Source organism: Onychostoma macrolepis, chromosome 09 (assembly GCF_012432095.1).
Source record: "Onychostoma macrolepis isolate SWU-2019 chromosome 09, ASM1243209v1, whole genome shotgun sequence".
NCBI lineage: Eukaryota > Metazoa > Chordata > Actinopteri > Cypriniformes > Cyprinidae > Onychostoma > Onychostoma macrolepis.
The window spans coordinates 29,186,934-29,213,295 of record NC_081163.1 but is presented as its reverse complement, the minus strand read 5'-3'; the positions used below and the strand labels follow the sequence as shown (position 1 = coordinate 29,213,295).

Sequence of the window (26,362 nt, the reverse complement as noted above, 5' to 3'; positions counted from 1 at the left end):
GCGTGTTTGTTCCCTTTGTTTGGCAGTAATTGATGAGGTTAGTCTGACTCTCATGTGCCTGTGCTAACAAGCTTCCTGATGCCGCTGACACTGGACAGAGGGATGGAAAGAGGAAGCAGCTAATTAGCACATGGGATCTGAGGCCGTAGAAAGTTTCTGCAGAATTTGATTATGCTTTCTGCCACTTAAAATGGTGTTTCTCCACTCCATATTTGTCAACCTAGGCTCATTATAGAAATGTGCCTGTGGTGACATTTCTGCAAAATATTGTGTTTCTTGCACATTTCACTACACTTACAAAGTGAAATGTCAGTTCAGATGGAGGTGAATCTAGCAATGTTTTATGCTGATTTTGTATATATGCTTCAGTTCGGAAATTAAATTTCTGCTGAGTGGTGATAAACAAGAATATGCATGTTTGAAAATAACATACCACTTACGCTAAATCCTAAACCTAACCGAAAGTATTAACAAAAGGAAATGTGATAGAAAAATGATGCCAACATCAAAATGTGATTTTGTGTGAGCGAGTTTCTGTTTTTATTTTATTGTTTGGGTCATATTAACAGAGTACACCGCAGTATTGGTACTGTATATTATGCTGCTGTCACTTAATACACAGATCTAATATAAACATGCAATATCTTTCCCAGACATAAACAACTGTGTTTTTGTGACTTATGCGTGCTTTAACATAAGCTTGTGTGTGTTTGACAGTTTAAGCACAATAAGACATGAAAGAGAATATATCAGAAGTTTAAACTGATATGGCTTTAAAACACGTTTGCAGCGTGATAGACATGATAATCATAACCAAACAGATGTTTTTAGCAGAGAATCTGAGGAAGGAGCTGTAAAGGCACAGCCCTATTCTGGAAAACGGGGCGGGGAACAGCAGAGCATTTGCATTTAAAGAGACATGCATGAAAACAGCCTGTTTCTGCTTCCACTCAAAATAGGCATTTTAAAAATGATATAATAAATGATCTGTGGGGTATTTTGAGTTGAAACTTCACAGACACATTTTATTTACATCTTATAAAAATGGGCACAATAGGTGCCCTTTAATATTACTGTAAAGTAATTAAGTTAACTGTAAAGATAACTATATTAGCGTCCACACCAACATATGATAATGTTTGTTTATTGTACGCACATGCTGCAGTATTATCATCTGTCACTTTAAACGCTTAAGCTCTTTAAAGAAGGATAGATTCTGATTGGCTGTCAGTGTTTTTATCAGTTGATAAACAGCAAATAAAAATAAAATAAATAAAACTCATTTTGAAAGAGATTAACGATTTTGTTCTTTATAGTTATGGTGTGGATTTGTTATAGTATCATTATAGTTGTCTTTCTTGTTGTGAATGGGCCTCTCTCAAAAGTGAGAATGCAAAGATTTTTAATTAATAGTAGCTTTTTTTAAATTTCAGCCTTTTTCCTCACACAAAGCTATTATATAACATGAGTTAAAATTAGGCACTACTTTTATAGTACCACGTTCACTATGAAATTTTGTTACATGGAAAAGGGCAGCATAATGATTCACACAGCAGCACCAGTGAATAAATGATGACAGAACTTTGGCAAGTTTGGGACAAGCGAATATATTAAAGTCTGTCAGCTGTTGTCTCATTTTCCATGATGACAATGAGGGATTCTTGGGAAAGGTACATGTAAGGGGTTTTCCACGAGAAAATATAGGAGGCCAGGTGTCTGGGCATAGAGGAGATGTGTCAGCTCTGACTATATCTGTCATGGCTATTGGGTCAGGATTACGACAGTCTGCTTCTGCTTTGTGTGTGTGTGTGTGCGTAGGGGATCTGGGCTGTTTTAGGATCTTGGGAGGCCCATGAACGATCACAGGTGCTCATCAGGTGGGCTTTAACACAGCTGTCATTACTACCCAATTACTCCATCAGAAACTGGCAGCACTAGACTACCATTAACACATGATGCTCTCAAAATATGCTTTTCAATATAGAACAGTTTCTCATAGCTTATTGCTCAAGTATTTTCTAATTTCATTCAAACTAATGAGTCCTGAGTTTGTGTGATATTATGCGTATTTTGAACTGTGTCATCCATTATTTTTCTGAACCAAGTTCATACAGGAATTCAGTTCCCCTCGGTCTAAAGATTGAATCTGTCCTGTTCGCCCTCATGGGGTTGTCAAAGAGGAGAATATGAATATTCAGGGTCTGACCGACCTCATCCATCAAGACCAACAAGGTGCCAATGGTTCAGGGTGAGGCTATGGGGCATGATGGATAAGATTGGACACCGGATCGTCATCTCTTTTGTTTCTCAGATCAGTGCTGGAGAGGGGAAGCAGATTCCAGCCCTGCAATTCACCCTCAACTGCTGCTTTACTCTGCCAAATCACTGCAGCTTCACTAGTGCTGGTGTCACATGGGATGCAAACACATCCAGATGTCTTGGACAAGTCTAACTTAGTTTATAAATCATAGCAACATTCAGTCAGCCTTGTGTTTTTCAGTTTGTTCCGTCACTGTAGTTCACACAAAAATGAAAATCATGTCATTATTTACTTTATACTTTTTTTTTTTTTTTTTTGAGAATAACAAATAGCTACATGAAGATACTTTAGAATTTCTCATTTGTGTCAATAAAAAGATGGTCATCAAGTCTGGATGGACATGAGGGTGAGTAAATGATGATTTTTAAGTGAACTGTCAATTTAAAGTTCCTGGATGTTTATCTTGATGGTATATTTTTACATCATATTGAGTGATTCCCTCTCTTCTCATCATTCTTGTGATCTTTCATCACTGGATTATGTCAAATGGGTGTGACGCTGTGTGTTTGGACGATGTGTTGTGCTCTACAGCGTATGAGGGATGCTGATTAGTTTAGCAGGATGTTCAGTTCCTGTGGGTGTGTGTCTGCGTCCAGCTGGCCCACGCTGACCCACACCTCTCATTTTCCCAGCACAGAGTCCAGGCTCCGTCCACAGCTGCATACTGGCCTTTCACTGCTGATGCAAATGAATGGTTACTTAGCATTTCATCACTTGAATTATGCTGTAGAAAAACCCGGAAGACCCGACAACAAACTGTGTACACTACAGTCAAAATTTTAAGCAAAATAATTTCTTAGAAATGTATTGGTTTCTCTTTATGTTAAAAACATTTTTGTGATTTTTTTTTTATTCTTTTGTTTTCTAGTGTCTTGTGTTTTGTTTAGTTTGTTTGTTTTTGTAGAAAACAGCATTATGTACACTAGAGTCAAAAGTTTAAGCAAAATTATTTGTTAAAAGCATTTGTTTCTCATTATCGTTTTTGTTTTTAAACATGAAACTATGTAAACTAGATTCAACATTTTAGAAATGTTTTTGTTTGTTTTGTTTTTTTTGTTTTTTTTAAAAAGTCGAATGTTTACAATTTTTTTTTTTTGTTTGGGTTTTTTTCTGTAGAAGACACTAGAGTCAAATGTTTAGAAAGATCTTAAATCTTGGGGGGTTGTTTATATGTTTGTTTGTTTGTTTTGTTTTCACTCAATAATACTGTAAACTAGAGTAAAGTTTTGAAATATGTTTTATCAACTTATTTGTTCCTAAATCTTAGATCTTAAATGCATCTTGTTTTATTTTGTTTTTGTTGCTGCTGTTGTTTTGTTTTGTTTTTTTATTTTGTGTTGTTTGCTTGTTTTTGTTGAAGATCCCCAGGGACCCAACAACACTAAAGTTAAAAATTTAGAAACTTTTATGTTCTAAACTTTGTGTGTGTGTGTGTGTGTATTTGTTTGGTTTGTTTTTTGTGTTGTTTTGTTTCGCAGGAACACCTTCTGTGTGGATCTTCTAAATGCAGTTGCAAATTAATCTTTTCAACATAGAAAATACTGTCTTGATGGTATTTTTCATTGAACTGATGTCTGTAAGTTGAAGTAACTGATGTTCCCACATTATGCCAGATTGTTCCATAAGAAGTCATATTTTAACAAGACACTGATGTATCATAGAGACGGCGTCTACAGGCAGCCTGTGTTGATAGTATCTCTGCTACAATCATTCAGGGCACACACTCCTTCTGCTTATATACATTGCCGCAGGAGATCTCTGACATCAGCATTTACACACTGACCCGCTTCAGTGTCATGAACATGAGCTTTTTTCATAGTCCATACACTGGGTTTCACCTCCCATCATAATTCCAGTACTCGGTTTAAATGTGGGTAAAGAAAAGCATGCACATATTGCACATGCAAATAATTCCTAGTATGCACCATTGTAAACTGAGAGCAAATATTTCGGAAAGTTAAACAGGGCACACAGCTCATGAATGAAGCTCTTTTATACAGTGTGTGTACAGTGGCAGGGTGTGTAACAAGACTCATCAGTGTGTAATTATGCAGAACCTGAAGTCTGGAACATTTCAGTTCTCTTGTTGTGAACTTACACAATGGCCTGATGCTTTACAATGCCAGCAATTCGATTTATTTTGATTAGATGCCCATTATGGACATTTTAGACAAAAGACAAATGATCAGTATGGCTAATTGAACAGATCGGCATATTCCCTTGCTAAAACCAGTGTAGACGTTATTTTCATATTAACGATCAATAGTGAATTGTGCATAATAAGACCAGCAACGTGTATTAGGAAAACAGGCTACTTAAGTTCAGTTGTAATTTCATGTTGATTTTAAGTAGAATTTACACTTTTCATCATGATTTAATTGAAGTTTCTATCCAATTATTTAAGTATAAAGGAAGTGTGTAAATATGTTTATTTGCATTTCTTGATATTTAAAAGAAACACAAAGCTGGTTCTGCCATGCCCTGTTCACTGACCAGAGAGTAAATATAACATAAGCAGTTCCTTATTTATCAAGTCTGCATGTCCTGTCCTAGAGTAACTTTAGTATTAGGAAACACTGTGCCCACGTTTATCCCTGGACTCCGTTCTGCATGCCTGCAGGTCATGTATCGCAGATCACAGCATCATGTGATCGCCAGAGACATTTTTACATCATTTGAAACGGTTACTGTGGCTCCAATGCTGAAAATTACTCTGCTGAATGTGGCAGTTAAGACATACAGGGAAGAATATGGAAACAACATGTCATAATGTTGACTTTAATATTCGTTCATGTCTTATTTGAGAATGTTAAATCTTTGAAATCGTACACCTGCATCCTGCATGTCACATCACCAACACTGTTTATTTCTCTATAACTGCCTTTAAGGCTTATAGGCATCACTCCTGAAACTGCGGACTGTTCTTTTAGGTTTAGTACTTTAGACAATCTTCTGCCCACCTTGTGTATATGCAGCGTCATTTGTGCGGTGGAAAACATTGCACACGACTCACAAATCTGGGCAAGTTAGAACAGGGCAAGTGTCGTATCTGGAGAAGTGGCAGAGGTGAAGCCAGAGGAAAGACTGAGCATCTGTCTCTTTTGTTTGAAAAGAACCAGCTCTGCACATGGCTGTTACTCACTGCACTGAGGTGGGCAGTAATAAGACAAGGTCACCGCACACCTATCCCTGCAGGCATGCAGATGCTGAGGGCCTTAGGTGTCCTGACACATGCATGGACTGAAAGCGGACCTTTTAATGCAGCTATCAAATGTCTAAAATTTCAGTTTACTCTGCTTTAAGCACACTGGCCAAACAAAATAAAATAAAATAAAATCTTATTATAACTGATGTAATACTCCTTTTTATATTAGTTAAAAAAAAAAAAACATAGGCTAATGCTTGAGTTAAATATGGTCAAAGCTGTGGCCTACAATCCTAAAAATAAATGTTCCAGCCCCTTCATGTCTTTTGTTGAACTTGGTGATATGACATATAATATAATAGAGGAGGATCAAACTGCTTTATGAGGATACATTTCAATGTGCCTCCTATTAATATTAACCCCAGCTTCTCAGCATAAGTTTATTGTTGATGTTAATTGTGTTGGATTTCTAATTTACACCCCCAGAATACATACTGTAGCAACCTAATGTTTGTTGTATGATCTTGTGTGTGTGTGTGTGTGTGTGTGTGTGTGTGTGTTTCTGTAGGGGTTTAGTTTTTTGAGCATTACACATGTTGTTACAGACAATTTAATCTTTGTTGTTGTGAGAATACATGTTTATGAAAAATTCAATAAAAACTGCATTAAATAAAATAAAGGTTCCAAAAATGGGTTTTTGTAGCAATGCAACAGAAGAAACATTTTAGGTTACCCAAAGAAAATTGTAAAGAGTTCCTAAAAGAACACTTTTTTTATGAATGAATGAATGAGTGAATGACCAACCTTTAAAAATGAAAACGTTCCATGGATGTTAAAGGTTCTCCAAGGAACCATAGATGCCAGTAAGAGTGCAGCTTTGTGTTTATTCTGTCTAAAGCCAATTGGTAAAGTAATAAAATAAAATAATAAAACACTTAATGATTTTATATTCAAATAACATATAATTATAATTTATGTTCAAGCTTGTGTTCAGTATGTTCAAAGCTGTGACTTAGTTTTATGTCCCAAACCTATTCTATCTCAAGCCAAATTAAAATAAAATAAAAAGGGCTTAATGTTTCATTAGCTATAATAATAATATTGTTTAAGCTCATGCTAAAGTCAACATGTTGGTAATGTCCAGAACTGTTGTGTCACAGCCCAGCATTCTTTCACATAATGCTGAAAGTAGCCTGCAGTGAAAGTTGGTGCAGGTCTAATGAGAGGGTATTGACAGATGACCATTCACAGAGTGACACTGCTCCGGGCTGAAATTGCCCAAATCCCTCTTTTAATCCTGCACTCAATGAAAAACTTTGGAGTCTTTAGTAACGGTCCAGTAAACCAGCACATGTTGTGCACATGATGTGAGTCTGAAGTACAATTTCCATTACTGGTCACTATTATCGTACATTCAGCCTGATGTGTAATACTGACACTTTCCACACACATCGACCCTCTGACAGAAAGAGAAGATGAACTGTGAGTGTTGTGACAGGAGAGAGCGTCCAGTAAAGGTGTGCTCTTTCACCCCTAAGGCTGCAGGGAGATTCACACACTTGTCTAAATGAAAGGGTGTTGATCCAAATGAAACGCACAGTCACCCACCCACCCACCCACCTCTTCGGACTGACAAGAGGAATATGAGATTAGGGTCAGAGATTTTGTTTGTTTCATGTTGTGAAACTGTGTTTGTTTGAAATTTCTCATTTGCTGTGGTTATGAGTTCTTAAAAATGTCAATATAATATCTAACCCTCTCAGAAGCTGTCCAAACTAATGTGGAGAATTTGTTTGAGAGTTTGAGGTTTATCAATTAAAATATTCCTTTGAATTGTGTCATCATTTACACGCCCACGTTATTCCAAATCTGTATGAATTTCTCTATACTGTGGATTACAAAAGGAGACTTTCTGAAGAGACTGATGTTTTCCACACAGTGAAAGTGCAAATGTAGTAATCAAAGCTTCCAAATCATAAAAGTTTTGGTGAGATATTTACGTAATTGATTATTGAAAATCTTGACTCTGTAATTCCTTTAGATGCATAAACTATGTCATTAGTTTTGTAAAAACAACACAAAAAATTTAACTTAAAGCTGCAGTCCGTAACTTTTTTGGGTTAAAAATGATCCGAAATCAATATTTGAGCAAGTACATAACCAGCCAGTGTTCAAAACTATCGCCTTACTTTAGTCCGATTCACAACGGTTAGCTTATAATAATGTTTTCTAATTTTTCGCGGGAAATTCGAGCATGGCACTGCGTCATTACGTCACGTCTGTAAACATAAAGAAGTTGTCCAGGCTACTAGGCTATTGCATGTGAGGATCCTGCAGGTGACAGATCGTTTAGCCTTTTTTCACAGCAGCTGGAATAATTAAATGTATCATTTTGATGGCGGAATTGTGATCCAGGAAAGATTATGTGTTTATGAAACACATGTGAATGAAATTAAATTATATTCCAGTTTTAAATGTGCTTCTGATTACAGATAGCCTGGGATTACACAAGATTTGTATTTTAAAGAAAACCAGTTTGAAGGGAGCATAGTTTGCTTTTTGGGTTAAAAGAATTTCTAAATGTGAAATTCGAATGGCATGACAATTAGATTAGACTGTACAGAAATTGAAATCTACACACTAATACACACTATACTCATAGTTGTTATCATTAATCATTTAAGAATAAAGTATAACAGTAATAATAATTTGCACGGTTTAATGTGATATGAGCTAACCGATCTTTAGATTAAATCACCATTGGTAGCGTGATTTATGGTAATGCTTTTTTCCTCAGTTGGTCAGAACAAACGTGGCAGACTTGTTACTTACTTGTTCAGATGACAATATACAGTGAAAATTCTTATTTGGGTCATATATTCCAAGACGTAGGCTAGAATCTGTGATTGCGAAGTACAGTAAACATCCACACATTCACCTCAAAACATTAGATTCATCCGGCTGAAGCCGTGCCGACTCACAACCCCACGCAAGGAAGATAATTCCGCAAAAAGCTGCAATTCCAGGTTTTCATACAGAGATGGCGACAAAGAGGCAACACTTACGGACTGCAGCTTTAAATAAACACTCATGTTAAAAATTCACCTCTGAGAGAAGTTTTAATTTTTCTTGAGTACAGGCCTAACTATTACACGCTTTTTTAAGACTTGAGACCCTTCACACATGACCTGAGCAAAACGGACACGTCTCTAGGCACGTTTAAACCATTTAAAACACGAAAATGGCGAAAAGAAAGGAAATGCTCAACAACATATATAAATATAGCGCATGTTCACATTAAAACAACCGAAAAACAGTGTGGGCGGACACAAAAACACTTACGGTGTGAAAGGCAGTGGCTTATACACGAGACACAGCAGTAAAAAGTTAGATGCATTTTCTCAGTTACCTCTCAAAAAGCGGGCTTTTTAATTTGTTTGTAGGTGAATATCTACTTCAATATTAGCAATAAAATGTATTAAACAGCGTATTAAACGTTCTTGTCTTGTCACTAATTTGCTATTAAACATTTATGATATTATAGTCATACATAAAAATTGTAGCCGAGATATTCATCAAAACTTTCCATGGAAGAAAATAGGCTACATTTCATGATGCTCAGTAAATGACAGAATTTTCATTTTTGGGTGAACTGTCCCTTTATTAAAGGAAATATTGTGTCATGGAGACTGAAATAGCCTAATAAATAAATAAATAAAATGCCTCTTCTGCAGGAGACAGCTTGTCTCTCAGCCTGCTAAATTGAGCCCCTATGTGTCATTGGCAGACCCCTGCCTAAAACTCATTCTTGAGCTCTCAAAGTGGCCTTTCTTTTCTCCTCTGGCAGCCAGTGGCCTGCCACAAGCAGATAAGTGAGCTGTGCTGAGAATGCATTGAGGAATGAATAGGAACAAATTGTTTAGCACTACAGATTATAGTGCTACAAACTCACAGTCTCACGCTGGGGTCTCATTCCCTCAACAGCTGCCCCTGAATGCTGCTCGTATGATTGAAAGGAATATTTAGCCAAAATTCATTTTCTGACATTGTTTATTCACCCTCATGTTGTACCATATGCTGTTATTTGTTTTGTGGAACACAAAAGGACAAATTTTTGTTGTGAACTCTTGTACATAAAAGAGCTGTCGTGTGTGAAGATTCTCTTTTGTGATTCAAATGACGGCATATGGGTTGCAGATTAAATAATGACTATTCATAGTCACCCATATAAATTCACAAATCAAACTCTGCAATGTTACCAATGTCATTAACAAACAAGTGTAATTAGGTTTGCATTGAAAGCTTTTGCTTTATGGCTTCCCAAAACAAGCAGTGGAACGGCTGGGCTGAATCTTATCTCTCACGCACACTGATCTCTGGATTCATGTGACCTCTCAGTCCATCCTGCTTTATATTCTGAATGAACAAAGAGCAAATGATTCACTCATTACAATACAATCATAAGACTTGGTGACTTCCCATTACATTTGCTTATAAAGCAATTTCAACTGGCCAGGGTCAGTGATGACTGCATGTTCTTTTATCCCATTTTAGATACATTTTAACCTTTTAGTCTTGGGTTAACCAATGGAATCTGCTGATGTATGATATGAGAGTTTTCTTTATAAAAGAAGAATTTGATGAGAAACTATTACTTTTGATTGCAAACTTTGAGCAGTCTTCATATGATGAGGGATGAGGATAGTTTAGCTTGCCTCAGAGCCGTACGGCAGATGGACATCAGACTGTCTGATCACAATGGAAAAGAAGTCTGAATTACGACACACCATCTGGGACACCACTGTATTTCACTTTTGCATTATTATTGTAATGAGGAACCAGTTAGCACACAATTATTATTTTTTTTTTATTTTTTTTTTTTGTTCAGCAGTGCCAAATGCCAGCCACTGGTTTGGGACTGATTTTTCTATTTTATAATTTTTTAATTCTTTTTTTTTTTAAATAAGGTAATTTTATATGTTATCCTGACCTTTTTATATTAGATAAATTAAATGAAATTAAATATTAAATAAACATTAAATTAAACTTTAAATAAAATAAAATACAATTGCTAAATTAAACTTAATCTTTTTTTCTTTTTTTTTAGAATACTATAGTATGGGTTAGCTAGTTTGGGACCAAATATTGTTTTATAGCTGAGTGATACATTTATGTTTGCTATAAATAAAAAGTAAAAATAAAGGCCTGGTTCAACAGACAGGGTTTAGGTTAAGCCAGGATTAGGCTATAGTTCCTAATTTAAGTATCTTTTATGAACATTACTGGTGTGCATCTTAAGACAAAACAATGGCACTAACATATTTTAAGATATGTCAGTGCAAGTTTCCTTCAGTTAAAACAGCCCAGATATGCATTTTAGTAAAACTTAAAAAAATGTTACATTAACATTGGTAACAGGTTGAACACTTGAGCTTGGTGAAGTTACAACCATCTTGCGTTATCCGTTTAATTCACCCATTGGATCTGTAGAAACACTGAAAGATAAACAATTATCCTGACAGTTTTAATTTACTCTTTATCCCTGAATGATTTGGACAAGTATATACCATTGAGCTCCTGTGGTCTTTCAGAGGTTACGTCATACGTCATTTTCTGCTTTCACGCTGTACAAAGAGAGAAATTCTTCGCCAAGCTTTCCGCTGTCCTTTCTCCCTCTGGAACCCCAGTGTCTTTTTGTGTGACCTTTGACCTGGGCTCTTATGCCGTGCATTTGGGTGAGAGGTGGCTGGAGACTGGAGGTCAGGGGAAGGACAGACACAATGGAGGGGCTGAGAGTCTTCAGCCTGGGAGTTCCATCATTTTAAATCAATGTGCCTCACTGGGCCGGGGGCTACACATCACCATCAAACCAGTATCCCAGTGTGTGATTTCTGTGGTGTGAATAAGGCCTATAGATTTATAGTGTTTGGGTTATTCTGAATTCTCTCGTTCACTGGATACTGGAACCACAGGAATCTCTGCATGCTGCTGGATTCATCTGTGAATTCTTAGAAGAGGACTCATTTTAATGTAACGTGATACCTCATCTTCATCTCTCTTTATGTGGCATATCCTTAGCCACCAACTTCTGTACCACATTCAGAAAAGAGCTGTCAAAACACAACTCTGCCCAGCTTAATAACCACAATGATTTAATGGCCTTGAAATCCAGTGAGTAGTGCTTTCTGCTCAATTGTTACATTGTTTCCTCCATAATATTAGTGACTGGTGTGGATGCAGACATCTGTGGCCCCATTTGCACCTGCTCTTAGCCTGATATGAACCCTCTGTGGTACACGTTACATTTGGGTTTTTGAAAGAATTCTCACCAAGGCTGCATTTATTCGATCAAAAATATAGTCAATATTATGAAATATAATGTAATAGAACTGTTTTCTATTGTAATATATTGTAAAATGTAATTTATTACTGTGATTTAAATCTGAATTTTCAGCATCATTACTCCATTCTTCAGTGCCAGCAGTCTCAGTATGTGTTGTTGATTGTTGGTCAACATGGTGGTATTTTTATTAGCCTATAACTCAAGAAGAGCTTATAAAATGTGTAAAGGAGTCGAAACAGCAACGGGGAGGACTCTGTCCTTTTTAGGGTTGCATCTTGTAACATCACATCCTGTTTTTGGTTCTTTTAGATGTCTTCGGTCCATGTTGCATTCATATATCAGTCGAACTGCAACAGAGCTTGTTTGGAAGTGGACCTATACCCCCTGAAAAGGTGGGTTTGGGTCAGCTTGTTGCGTGCGCAACAAGGCTCAGATGCCAGCGTTCACACTTAATCAAATGAACACCATTAACAGAGTAATCGTTTTAATTGACTCAGAGCTGCCAAGTGTGAACACCCTCAGACCAGAAGTTAATTTCCAGTCTAGCTTCCAGTCTCTGATAGACCACATCTGTCTATGGCAGAAGTAGTAAGAGTAGTAAGAGCCAGTATGTGATTCTGACTGCTGACCCGGAACTGCTGGTCGGAAACTGCTCTCAAATGGCTCTGCATTTGGACAGAATCGGTGAAGAGCAGTCACAGATAATTCATCGATGACAGATGATCATTTCCACTGTCACTCTCACCAACAATTTAGCAAAAAAAAAGTGCAGAGCATTCACCTTTGAAATGCTGATCACTGTGGAAGAAAAGCAGATGAATGGACAAAATGTGAACTTGAGAGAGAACAATTCACAGGCCTGTCAGTTATGAATATGAATGTTTAAATTTCCTGAATGTTTAGAAATCATGTGCCTGTAAGAGCATGCCTTTGCTGATGTTTCTTCAGTGAAACGCTCTCATTTTCTGCACACGGTCTGTCAGTGCTGACTTACTGCCAAACGTAGCGTCATGGCTTCTTTCAGGGTGAACTATAGCTCATGTTTGCCCCCAGCTGCTGTCACTGGAGGAAAAATCGCTATGTTATTTCCATGTTGTCTAACAGCATGAGTTCACAGAGAAATGATCTGGTTTAACTGTTTAATGTCTAATATATGGGAACACACTCTATGGGTACATTTACACGACAACGAATATACTAAAAATAGTTTTTACTTTGTGTTTTTGTGTACAGATGACAATGTTGTCAAATGATCCCCGTTTAAGTAAAAGTAAAAGAAGTAAAAACGCTGTATTAATCATACCAGGCCAGTAGTTGGCGATGTCACGTTGTAAAGAAACACTACACACCTGCGCACATACATATAGACTGACCGTGTAATACCATTTTCACAGTTTACATGGAGACGATGATAGTATAATTTTCAAAAACTTTTTTAAAAGTTTGCATTTTCAGGCCCCCAAAACACAGTTGTTGTGTAAATGAACAGCCAAATCGTACAAGACGTTTTCTGTGTTTAGTTGAAAATAGTGCCATGTAAATACCTCCTAAGAAGAAATTGAGGGAACCTATTACCAAATTTCTGCATTGTTTTATTTTTAATTTTTTTTATAAGTTGTAGTAAATGAACGATATTGTCGTAATAACTTTTAATTTCTGCAGTGGATTTCTAGTTCCCAGCATGCTTTGGATAAAGAGAGATTGGTTGCATCCAAAATTATATATAGTAGGCGAAATTGTAAATAGTTTTATTTTGTGTTTTTTATTAAAGTGAAGGACCTGTTGGAGTTTAGTGCTATTATGATTAATCATTATACCATTTATCATTCATTAAATTTTCATAATGAATAAGTTACATTTAACGTGCTATGCAAGCTGTTATGACTGAAAGATATAAGATTAATTGGTTCAATTATGTTAAAGTTAGTTGGAACAACTAATTTATTAACTTGAGTAATCAACTTAAACATTTATTTATACTATTGTTCATATTCCTCTAGTTTGTTGAACATAATTTCATTAGAAGTTGTCATAACTCATTCTCACTGAATCTCTCCCTCTTGGGAAAGTTGTTTGTCTTGGCTGAATGTCCAGCTTGGTTGTGTTATTCACCTCTCCCATTTTCCCACACTTCCAGCCCACTGGACGTCCTCATCCAGCCAAGCCCAAAGAGCCAGAGCTGCCAGGAGGTGCCCGCTGCCTGGTGCCAAGCAACTTATCTTGGAGTTGAGATGTTATGTCAGCACATCCAGCACCCGCGGGCCTGTGCAGATGAGGACGTGAGAGCTCTGTTGCTGCCACTGTCCTGACCACAACAATGAGCACAGGTGCAGAACAGCTGCGGGACAGCGAGTCTGCTGCTGCATGTGCCAGCTGCACTGAAGAAACAAACAGGGAAACATCCATTTCATGCGGACCAATGCTCTGCTGGATTGTGCCAAAGTTTGATTTGATCTGATGAACTTGATGAGGCCTCATGAGTATCCACACAATGCTAAAATGGCCCAGAAAAACATAATTTCACTGTAGTTTACCTCACTTACAAAAAGTAATAAGCCACACAAGGAAGTTTAAGCCATGAGAAGCAGAAACCCCATTACCCATGATAAAGTCACTGAAACAGTCACTGTTTCTTTTATAATAAAAAAACTGATTTATGAGCAATATGATAAAAGGCAGCAATGTTAATTTCATTCATTAATATTAATAATTGCAATGAACAAATCTTCTGGTAGTAGTTCATTAGCATGTAATTTCACTATTCTTAATAGTATAGAAATGTATGAAGCACAGTTCACACTGAGGTCACTTTCAAACCAAGCAGCTTGCTGTTGATCGATTTGACAAATTCGCAAGACAAACTTGAACACAAGTGAATTCTGGGGAATTTTTCCGCCCTTGCACGAAAACTGCAGATCACACAAATTTCTATTTATATGACTGAATCACCCACAATATTTCAGAGCAACAGTAAATGTGACCACAACTTATGTGTACGGTGGATACAGTCACTAAGCACTGTGTTGTCTTGGCAAATTAATATTTAACATGGTCTCAAGGTGTCTGCATTATATAATCGTTTTTAACATTGTTCATCCTATGAACTACCCATTTTATTGTAATTGTCACATACATTGGAAAGGTGCGGTCACATTTACAGATGTAATTTGCACAGGTGAAAGGATTTCATTGTGGATTCGATGAGTTGATCAACAGAAAGCTGCTTGGTTTGAAAGTGACTTCTGTGAACTGCGCTTAATGACAATAGACAATGGACCTTGTTTGCCTGCTATATTTTACTAATGTGACCGCACCCTATCTCGCTGATGTTTCAGCAATGACTTTACCAGACTGCGTGCTCACTACATTTTCTTAAGATTTGAATTTCAAATGACACATTGGAGCATTGCCAGGACAGACATAAGAACTGGAATGTTTTACCTTCTATTCACAGAGCATCATGGGTTTTTTGCTAATGAAATTACAAAGTGTCAACCGAAAACCCTTCTCCATCTCAACTGCTTACAGAGGACATGACCCTGTGTATTTCTGAGCATCTTTGACCATAATCAAGACTATCTTACTGTGCAATATGTAGATATTACTGGATTATGTAGGCCAACTCTATACTGTCTACTGTTTTTTTTTTTTATGCAATAACTGCTAAAAATAATAGTATGCTATGTTGTCACATGACCTTAAGATCAGCAGGTTTAAAGTTTTTTTTGAATACTTCCATTCATCAAGCATGCATTAAATTGAACAAATGCAACATTTATAATGTAACAAAAAAATCTTAAACAAATCTCAGTCCCAAATAAATGCTGAACTCCTGAGCAAAAAATCCTGAAAAAATATCTATCATGGTTTCCAGAACAACAAGTAACTGTTTTCAACATTGATAACAACAATGGATGTTTCTTGAGCAGCAAATCAGCATATTAGAATGATTTCTGAAAGATCATATGACACTGAAGACTGGAGTAATGATACTGAAAATTCAGTTTTGATCACAGCAATAAATTACATTTTAAAATATATTCAAATAGAACACAGTTATTTAAATTTGTAATATTACGCAATATTACTGTCTTTACTGTATTTATTTATCAAATAAATGTAGCTTTAGTGAGCATAAGATACTTTTTTGAAGAAAAATATATATATATTTTTTTGTTTTGTTTTATTTGTTTTTTTCCGGCTCCAAACATTTGAATAGTAGCCTAGTTATTTTGCATTTAAATTTTTTTTTTTTTTAATGGTTTAACATTTGGAAGTCCAATCAAATAATAAATCAACATTCTGTAGAGAGGATTTCTTCTGGTTTAATGATCACATTAGAAATGTATACGGTGACAGAGCAGCGCAGACAGACGATTACTGTGGCAGGATCCAGACACAGATTTGGACACAAAGTGCTGAGGAGGTGACCAGGTGTCACATTTTCGGTGGAGCAACTGCTCACGGTCTCAAGCCCCTGCTGTGAGGTCAATCATTCACAGACTGCTCAAGAGCTTTAGCTGGCTGACCCACAGCCCTGAATTAATTAGCAATGCACTCTTAGTGTCTTACAGTAAATCTTCTGTCCACACTGAGAGTGAAAATACTGCAGAAACAAGCTTCTGATGCAACCAGACACACAATGAAATAATGCCATGACACATCTTGAAATCTGTCAACTTTAATCTCTTAGAAGACATTAGTTGTATTAAATACAAGTTATTATTGCTTTTCCAGTTTTTCTAATGAATTAAGAATTAAGTTTATTCTCATGTGACAGAAAAGGCTTATAGCAAGGCGATAGAGTCTGAAACAATATTTACATGAAATACAAAAATATACAATCACAAAATGGTATTAAAGATAAATTTACAATAACCAACTCTATAAAATTAAAAATATATTTCTATAAAAAGCTATTTAAATAATCTTACAGCTCAAGTTTTTCAGAGAGCACAGCCATTCCTGTCAAAAGTGTATTTTTTATGCATTTGTATTTGAGTGTGTTTGTATGGGTGCAAGTATACACAAAGTCTTCGTGAACGTCATCGTTCAGCATGCTAAACCCTGACCATGTCTTCTCTATCTTCACAGTAGTTCAGGTTTGTCAGGTGCGGTCTGGCTGTCGTCCCCCAGCGGAGCTACAATGTGGTGGGCCCCAGTCACCCCGTCTCTAACTCACATGCCTGGAGGAAAAAAACACAGTCAAGCAGAGAACATACTTCATACATTTTCAAGTCCTCGGGTGTCAGGGTTATTCTCAGGGTGTAAGCAGGCCCTCTTTTTATAGACACCCCCGCAATAAACGCTGCAGCCCTATTAGCAAGTCTTTCATGAGCTGCATAAACAGGAGAGCATTTAATAGCTTGCATGACACACTGGGAAACATTTAAAGGTGTCTGAAGCAGAAGAACTGGACATAAAATTCTAAGGGTCAGTGAGAGGGAGGAAAGCTGTCATAAAAAGGATTTATGATTGTTTTGAAGCAAAAACAACTGTACAATACGCATAATATGACTGTGTCAGGTAATATCAGAGGCAATCCCCCTCTGGCTACAGTTACAGTGCATTGCAGGTTTACACACATGCATTCTTCTGTCTCTCTGAGGCAAGTTACAGCACTTGAGTGTAGGAGTGCGTGTGTGTGTGTGTGTGTGTGTGTGTGTGTGTGCGCATGACTGACACTATGACCTCAATCTTTCAATAAGAGATTGAAAACTCCTGTTGATACAAGAGTGTCTTGTTTCTTTCCATGATCCGTTTATCTGATGGTTGATAAAAGGAGTGGGTGGTATGAAAAAAAAAAATCATAATCTAGTCTCTTATGCTTACCAATGCTGCATTTATTTGATTTGATCTATTTGATCAAAATACAGTAAAGATGACAGTAATATTGTTAAATATTAGTATAATTTAAAATGTACTTGAATATATTTTAATAATTAGGCTACCATTGAAATGTTAAGTTTTTTTAAATAAGTCTCTTATTATCACCAAAGCTGCATTTATTTGATAAAAATACAAATAAAGTAATAGTGTGGAACATATTTTAAAATGTAATTTATTCCTGTGATGCAAAGCTGAATTTCAGCATAATTACTCCAGTCTTCAGTGACACAAGATCCTTCAGAAATCATTTTAATATACTGATTTGCTGCTCAAGAAACATTTCTTATTATTATCATCAATGTTGAAAATAATATATTATTATTATTAAATAACTTTATTATATTTCCCTTTTATTTTACATATTATATTTTATTATACTGTATTATATACAGTACATTAAAGATACTCCATTTCATTTGATTATGCGGTCTTAAAAAACAATAGACGTAAATTAAAAAATTGTTCGTTGTATTCTTAATTTTTGAAGCTGTTTTTGCACTGATTGTATTATGTAACACTTGTCTATTATATGTTCATATTTATACAACATGTGAAAGTTGTCATTTGTGTGGGCAAAATAACTAGAGTGTGATACTTTCCAAATGAAGCACTGACTGTGGACTTAAAGTGTGCTGTGTTGTGATGCTGCTCAGCAACTGTAAGCAAATGAACTCATTCTCCAATTCTGTGTAAAAGCACCCATCAATAAGTTTGTCCTCATCTCAACTTGTCTGGCATGTTTTGACACTTACATCATGTAAAGCAATTCTACCCACTCAAAATATACCTGTAAATGGTAAAGCAGGATCTCTACAAGTTGACATATTTCTACCATTTACGCACGGTTATACCATTCAGCCCTTGCCATCAACAGACAAAACAGGATGTTTTTTAAACAACCCAACATTTCACCCCAAAACAAGTCATTTTTGTCTTTAAAATTCACATCATTCAGCACTTACTTGCTAATGTTCTGTCAAGGTCAGCAATGAAGTCCTCCAGCTCTTTAGTGTCTCCGAGTTTAGCTGAAGAGGACAAAGTGCAGTTGATCAACACAGTGCAGCAAATAAACCTAAAACTGACTCGTTAGCATTAAATATGGAAAAAAGAAACATATATTTTAACTCACGTTTAGGAGATGTGACCAAGGGACTGTTTGATGAGGGGGAGAAGACGCTGGGAGAGTTGAGCTTCTCATCACTGAAGCTGAAACTGTTTCTGTTCAAGGACTCTGCACCTGTTACAGAAGGAAAGAAAGAGACAGAGGAAGTCAGAAAAGTAAAACCAACGCTTCCTGTAAGTGTACAGCACACTGCCTCCTCTAATTCCACCACAACAGGTGGGTAACAACCCCGAAATCTGTCACAATCTATAGTGATAGACACAGAGTGCAAGGAAAAAGCAATGTTGTAATTCAAATACAATACAGCCGAACATATAATTGTGCAGAATTAAGGCCCAGTCACATCAAGGATGATAACTATAATGATAACTGTAACTATAGTTTTAATAATCATTCAAATTCTATGTGAATAGGGAAATCCACACCAACAAAAACAATAATGAGCGATATCATTGGAATCACTTTTAGAATGATTTTTTTCTGATAAAAACAAAGACATCCAATCAGAATCCACCTGACTTTAAAGACTCTGAGAATGTCGCAGATTGCAAAGTTGCAGCGCATGCTTATTATAATCAGAAGGTTATATTTATATAGTTATCATTCTTGGTGTAAACGGGCCTTTAGGATAGAAAACTCTACTGTATTTTGTTGCAAATTCATATGTCACGCGTCAGTTTGTGTAACATGCCATATCCACAAAAAACATGAAGTAAATGATGTGAGGTAAAAGAAAGTATGACTCAAACTACATTAAATACAATTTCACGTACAACATTTGTGCACTTTTCAGTTACACTTTATTTTAAGGTATCCTTGTTACGGTGCAATTATACATTTAAACACAGAGTCATTTTAATTAACTAAATATTCTTACTATATGGTTAGGGTTTGGCTTAGGGTTACTTGCATGTAATTGTGCATAATTTATTATTATTATAATAGTAAGTACATGTAACGTGTAACAAGGGCACCTTAAAATAAAGTGTTACCCACTTTTCCTTGCCAAGAGCATGAAACCATTGAAATTCAAGGGGCAACTGGAAAAACTGTAGTCTGGAAGTCTATAGTATTCACTTGTGTTGAGTCACCATTTAATGCCTAATGTAAAACCAGTGGAGCAGCACTGCTCTCTACCACACAGGCTTGCCAAACATGTGCAGTGACCCATAACCAGAGGGGGAAGGGGGTAGTGGGGGTTAATCTGTGCTAGTAGAGTGGGTTGAGTTTGTAATCAATGCATACTCCTCTAATAACAACCTCTCTCTCTCTCTCTCACGAGCACACTTTCAAAGCAGGTTCAACCGCGACCCACCCTCGAGCAGGTTCATTTAAAGCCAAAGATCTGACCCGGTACGCCACACTCTATCTTAAAAAACTGTTTACACATTCTTAGCCCTGCAGAGCTACACGGAAGCTCAACTTTTCCCACCGCCTCAGTCATTAGATCCTCTCGCCTGGGGGCTTCAGCACATCAGCTGGTGAAACGTGCGAGTATCCTCCCAGCTGACACTGACTGCATCATCTACATTAGTGCTTTTAAACCCTAAAATCAGCCAAATAATCATATATTTATGCACAATTAGATGAATTAATTAAATGCGCTTAATTGTACTGAATGTGCACATATTAAAATATATTTTTTAAATATTGTACTTGCAGATAAGTGTAAGAGGAAGTGCACTTAAGTGTAAGAGTACATATTTCTAAACACACTTTTTAAAAGTGCACTTTGTAATAATGTCAAATTTGAAAGTTTTAAAGTTCCCTTGTAATCATTAGGTTTTATTAATCTTGTGTGAAGTACTTATTTTGACGTGTTGACTAACATATTAAAGCATATGCAACGTACTTTATTAAAAGTTAATATATTTTATTAACTTCACTGCATGTGTAAATATATTCAACTAACTGCATTAAATATAAATGTAATCTAATGCAATTTCATTTAATTGTGATTAACATGCATTTGAGTGTCTGAAAACATTACATTCAGTTCGCACTTAAGTATATTCTATTGTTTATGTAATAAATACTCTTTTCAAAAGCATGTAAAAGTGTTCTCTGTTTCTCGAGGATATGCTTAGCAGCTTTTAAAAGGAAGGCGAAAATGCTTCCCTGATGTTTTATCCAGTTTAAAGTCCTGAAGCAAAACCGCTTGAAGCCACTGATCCAGATCAATGGCACGTGTGTCAAAATGGCATCAGGCCTGATTGGATCCAAAATGCAGTTGCACAGATCCATGAGGGCGACTGCAGGGCACATAATGCCATGACTGCAAGCAGTCTGTCACATTCCCTGTTTGTTCCAGAAGGAAAGGGGTGGAGTAAAGAGATCACTTGTTGCCTAACCATTAAACACAAGAACACCTCTAGAGCAAAAGTGAAAAGAACAGTTCTATGCACTCATAAGCAATCCAACAGACCCCTTCCATATATTCATTCATGATGCAATCCATCTTCAGATTCTGGATACATCCCATCAGCACTTCAACACACAAGACGGTTTGGATATAACGGGATTCAGGCTAAGAAAAAAGTCAGTGTTTAACTTGAAATTGATACCCTGAAGTCTCCACAAAACGTCTGGTTCTTTGTCATTGGCTGGAGTTTAAACCTTCATGCTGTGCTTAGATCCAGACTGTCTCTGGGTGTTTGGCAGGGTCTGACCGAACTCTCCTCTGCTTCACAATCTCCTAACAGCTATTACAGCTGACTAGTGATGGTCTATCAGAAAAGTTTCAAGGTCTTTTAAAAGACGTTTAATGAAACCCAGCTGTTCTTTGTGCTTGTGTGTGGGCTCAGATTAGATTAGATAAGATTATGCACTGTATGAGACTTCTGAGGCTGCGGGGCATTAGTCGTGACGCGGAGATAATGGCTTCAGGGCGCTTCTATCATTCTTCTGAAATAATAAAACCAACTTTCTCCTGCATACTCACTCTCAGAGTCGCTGATGCCGCTGTCGCTGACGCTCGCGCTGCTCCGTCTCTTCATGGTTTTCAAGTGTTCATCATATCTGAAGTGTCGCTTCTCCACGGGGGACGTGAAATCCTCAATGACAGCGTCAAATTCACACAACACGGCATTGAGATCGTCATCCTCCTCAAGAAACGCTGGAAAACGCAACGCAAGAGATTTGTTGAAGACTTGCAGAAACAGAATAAGAGCGACAAAGTATCGCCTCAGTGTAACAAGCATGCAGGGTTTCACTTATTAAATCTTTGACTTACATTTGCTCTGTGACTTTATCTTTGGAGACTTCATCTTCTGTACTCCTATAATGTGTTAAACTCCCAAATAGCCGATATTAGACAAATCTCCTCCTGCTGACACACTCTCCCTCTGTGGTGTCTGAGCTCGTTAGCGCGCACACTGCGCTCTGTGGGGTTGTTTTAAATATCGCCCGGCTCTGGGAGAGGGCGGTGACTGAGGGAGGCGTGTTGGACGTGGGAAACGGATCGCCAATGAGACGCTCGCACTCGTTTTAGCCCTCCGTGTGAGTTACTAAGACTGGTGTCATTCCTCCCTGAACTATGTGTTTGTAAACAGCTACTATGACACATGTGCGACATCAGTACTATATTTTTAACCATAACTCCAGCAACCTTTTGCGATGACTTCACTTGTTGCAATGTTTTACCAGCAACACAGTAATAATGTTACAGGAAAAATGGCTAACTGTGTAATGCAATACAACATGAAAATATTTAAAGATGCATTACAGTTCAAAAAGCCCTTTGGAATGTCCACATGTGGCCCAATATATTTATTAAAAATGTTCATTCTTCATGCTTTGTTTCATGTAAGTTGATGCGTGAGGGTAATTTGTACAGTTTCGGCCAAAAACAAGACAGGCAGAAGCAGTATATAGGCCTACACACACACACACATATATATATATATATATATATATATATAGGATATATTTGTAAAATATATGAGAAATAATAATAGTTATTTAATAATGATTATGATTAAATGAGTTAATACACACACACACATATTGTTTTCAACATTGATAATAATTTAATATAATAATAAATGTTTCTTGACCATCATATCATTATATTAGAATATAATTAGTATAAATTATGGGAAATTATATATTATTTTCTCCTTTTCTACTTTGCCTTTCCCCAAAATAATGTATTTTCAATGTAAGATAGAAATGCGATAATAAATATTTCAGAAGTACTTGGTGCTTCACCAAATATTTTTATATTTTGAATGTACATATGTTTTTATCAATAAATGCAATTACACATGAAGAGGAAAGTCACATATAGGATTAAAGGTAAGGGTCAAAGGTTAGGATGACGGTTTAGATGTAACAACATAATTTGATGTAAAACAAATGCATTATGAGTATATTATCCATTTTTATGGTTTTATTTTGGTGTTAAATTCAAAGTATTCAAATTTTCTGTGTCAAGTCTAATTGTTGCCATTCCTTTTACTGTTATTCACAAAACTGATCTGGTCCAAGTTAAGTTTCTGCAGACATCTGGTGGTGACTAAACGTATGTGCACTCAAGTTATTAATTAGATTAGATTCAGATATAGAACCATTTTATTGGTCATGTGTGTTCACATGCATGAAAAATTTGTTATTGATTCCAGAAGCTTCAGTACTTTCCGGTGCACAGGCAATTTCATAAGGACAAACAATACTTTTGAGGCCTAACTGCTTAATTGTAAGCAGTTAAATCTTGATTTTTGTTAGTTGTAGTGGGGCTGTGGGATTTATCACTTGGAAAAGAATTCTTCACACCTCTGGTGTTGGAGTTAACAGTTAGACACATGGTAAAACAAGATGTGTTTGCAGCTGCACTTGCCTGCTGACTTTAGGGTTTAAGTGCACATGGAAGGTGTCAAAAATGACACTTACTGTCTGAGAGGGTGAGATCTGTTTGGTTCACAAAATAAAAGGTTCACAAGGATTTGCTGAATGTTGCTGTCAAAAAAAATAAAATAATAAAATAACGTTAATGATTGAATTTCCAAGACTTCTCCAGTTCCCAGTGGGTTGTATTTTTTGGATTAGGATTTAATTTTGGATTTAAAAAATACTTTTGCGAAGATTGTACTTGCAAAGAGTAATTTCCGACTCAGCATAACTAGAAAAACATATTGTCACTACAGAAATTTCCATGATTTTTAATTTTAAAATTTTCCTGATACTTCCCTTTTTTTTCCATTAGTGCGGGAACCCTTTTATATTTAAAATCTTTTAAACTCATCTTTGATAAAGATTGATCACAACTGTTATATACAATATATAGAAATAATTATTTTTTTTGCACACTTTATTTTCATATTTACTTCCAAAAACATCTGAAAGTCACTGCAAACTATCTACACAAAGACACTTTTCTCTCAAGTACAACAAATTATACATGATGCTGAATAATCGAGACAAACGTCAGACATGATACAATCTCAATTTAAAGTGCAAGACATTCCCTGTTTTCTAAATGCTACTGCTTACAAAAAGGGTTGTCAATAAAAAAAATAATCATTGAAATCAAGCCTTTGAGATGTGTTGAAGTCTAATTGATGCATTGATTTGCTAGTAAAAGACGACAAAAAACACTATGCTGCATATTACTGCGTTTCACAAATGCATCACATTGAGGTTGGGATAGAAGTGCTCTCATTTATGAAAAAGGGTGGGGTTTTCCTTGTTTTTAATCTCACTTTGTTTCATATAAATGCTTATAATGCTCTGAATGCTTTGACAGTGGCGCCCACTAGTGTTCATGATTAATAGCTTTAGTTATGCAGTCTGGTTCAGTTTAGATATATGCTTTCTAAACAAGTAAAATTTAGAATCAAGTGCAAAGTATATATATAACAGTAATTTATCTGAATCCGCAAACATAACAGAGAGCTCACGGTGCACAATAATGGGGACCAATGTGTCGTCTCTGATACGTCAGACATGCCCAAGATTGCCTTTAGAAGTTTCACAGCAGCAACCTATGTGGAATTGTCATGATATATGCATAACCATTAAATATAACATTGAAACAACATGCAAAGTTATCACAGACTGAAAATGTTATAACAGGCTCTCCTGAACGAGGTCTTCATGACACTGAGCATGTTTCTGGAGAGTCAATAACACTCTTAAATAATAATATGTAGTAATAAGACATATAGGCATTCCTCGCTGCATAATGTGGTTTAACTAAACAAAACCCTCAAAATGCTCCACAGTTTATGCTTCCAAAGAAATTTGTAAACTGCACATACACCAAAATACAATCCTATAGACATATACTGTACTGTATATCTCCCAATCACTCTTTCTGCCTTAACTTCATACAGAATGTCACCCTAAATTATTGCATGAAACTGTATGGGCCAAAGTGCACTAGCATAAACAGGGTGTGTTCTCCTCCTGTCCTCCAGTGAGCTGTAAGAAGCTGCTCTCACTTGGCTGTTTCAGTCTCAGCGGCTTGTGATTCTTCAGCCTGTAGGCCAGCGTGAGGAAAATGGCATCTACGTGCTCTTTTTCTGCAGGGTCTCTTGCAGACGTCTCAAAAAGTGGGAAGTTGTAGCTGTCAGCCAGCCGCTGAGCTAAAAACGTGGACACCTCTCTTGCTCCTCTTAAGTCACATTTGTTCCCAACTAGGATGCGGGGGACCATGGGAGGGACTGAGTGACGGCTGCACTCCTCAATCCACTCCGGCAGACTCTCAAATGAAGCCAGGCTGGTCACATCATACACAAAGATGATGGCATGGACGTTTCGGTAGTAATGCTCCACCATACTCTTCCTGAAGCGCTCCTGTCCCGCTGTGTCCCAGATCTGCAACTGAGCATGAGAATGCAATTTGCATCATTGTAGATATTAAACTATTCTAGTATAAGACCAGGACTAGTTGTTATAAAGATAACATACCGTTTTACACACATCACATATGACATTAAATTATATATTTTTTAATTCTGACTACACATCAATACAATTATAACATAAGTAAACAATAGTTATACTGCTCTATTTAAACAATATTACACCATTTAAAATATTTAAAGTGTTGTTTGTCTACCACTGAACGGATAACAGTCAACAATACACAGTACATCCATTGTTAAGAAGAATGCCATATAAACACTCGTTATTCATGGTCAAAATGATATTTACAGCTTTCTAGATCTGTGAAATAAACTCTACTGCACGGAACCTTACCTTTATGTTTTCTCCATCAAGTTGCAGGGTTCTCTCTCTAAAATCTACTCCGATTGTTGCCTCGGGATTTTGGAGAAATTTACCACCGCAAAACCGGTAAGTTAGACACGTCTTCCCAACATTTGAATCCCCAATGACGATTATTTTAAAGACCCTGGCCTGAGCACTGTCATATTCCTGACACGAGTCACTGACCAGACTGTCTCTTGTGTAAATCGTCGCGAAATCATTGTTGCCCGTTGTGTTTTCTATTGCCATAGCTCTGATACTCGGGAAATATCGCGAGAAGATAAGAACGAGATCTTAACGTGAACCCCCGTGACATTTGCTCGTTAAAAAAAA

The 26,362-nt window shown here is 36.6% G+C and overlaps 2 protein-coding genes across 3 annotated transcripts; both read right to left on the bottom strand.

The window, feature by feature from the left end:
* Positions 1-16,473: 16,473 nt before the first annotated feature.
* rgcc (regulator of cell cycle) lies at positions 16,474-22,212 on the bottom strand. Of its 2 annotated transcripts, XM_058786051.1 has the most exons (5): positions 22,053-22,212; positions 21,762-21,935; positions 18,827-18,934; positions 18,660-18,722; positions 16,474-16,994 (listed from the first exon to the last, which is right to left on the bottom strand). In XM_058786051.1, the coding sequence occupies exons 1-5, from the start codon at positions 22,084-22,086 to the stop codon at positions 16,987-16,989; spliced, it is 387 nt and encodes a 128-aa protein (XP_058642034.1). In that variant the 5' UTR covers positions 22,087-22,212; the 3' UTR covers positions 16,474-16,986. The 2 variants fall into 2 exon arrangements, with proteins under 2 accessions (XP_058642034.1, XP_058642033.1); XM_058786050.1 differs by lacking the exon at positions 16,474-16,994 and having other exon boundaries at positions 18,649-18,722.
* A 1,869-nt stretch (positions 22,213-24,081) lies between these two features.
* zgc:101559 (Ras-related protein Rab-33B-like) lies at positions 24,082-26,317 on the bottom strand. Its single transcript, XM_058788111.1, has 2 exons — positions 26,021-26,317; positions 24,082-25,642 (listed from the first exon to the last, which is right to left on the bottom strand). The coding sequence occupies exons 1-2, from the start codon at positions 26,276-26,278 to the stop codon at positions 25,199-25,201; spliced, it is 702 nt and encodes a 233-aa protein (XP_058644094.1). The 5' UTR covers positions 26,279-26,317; the 3' UTR covers positions 24,082-25,198.
* Between the last annotated feature and the right edge of the window lie 45 nt (positions 26,318-26,362).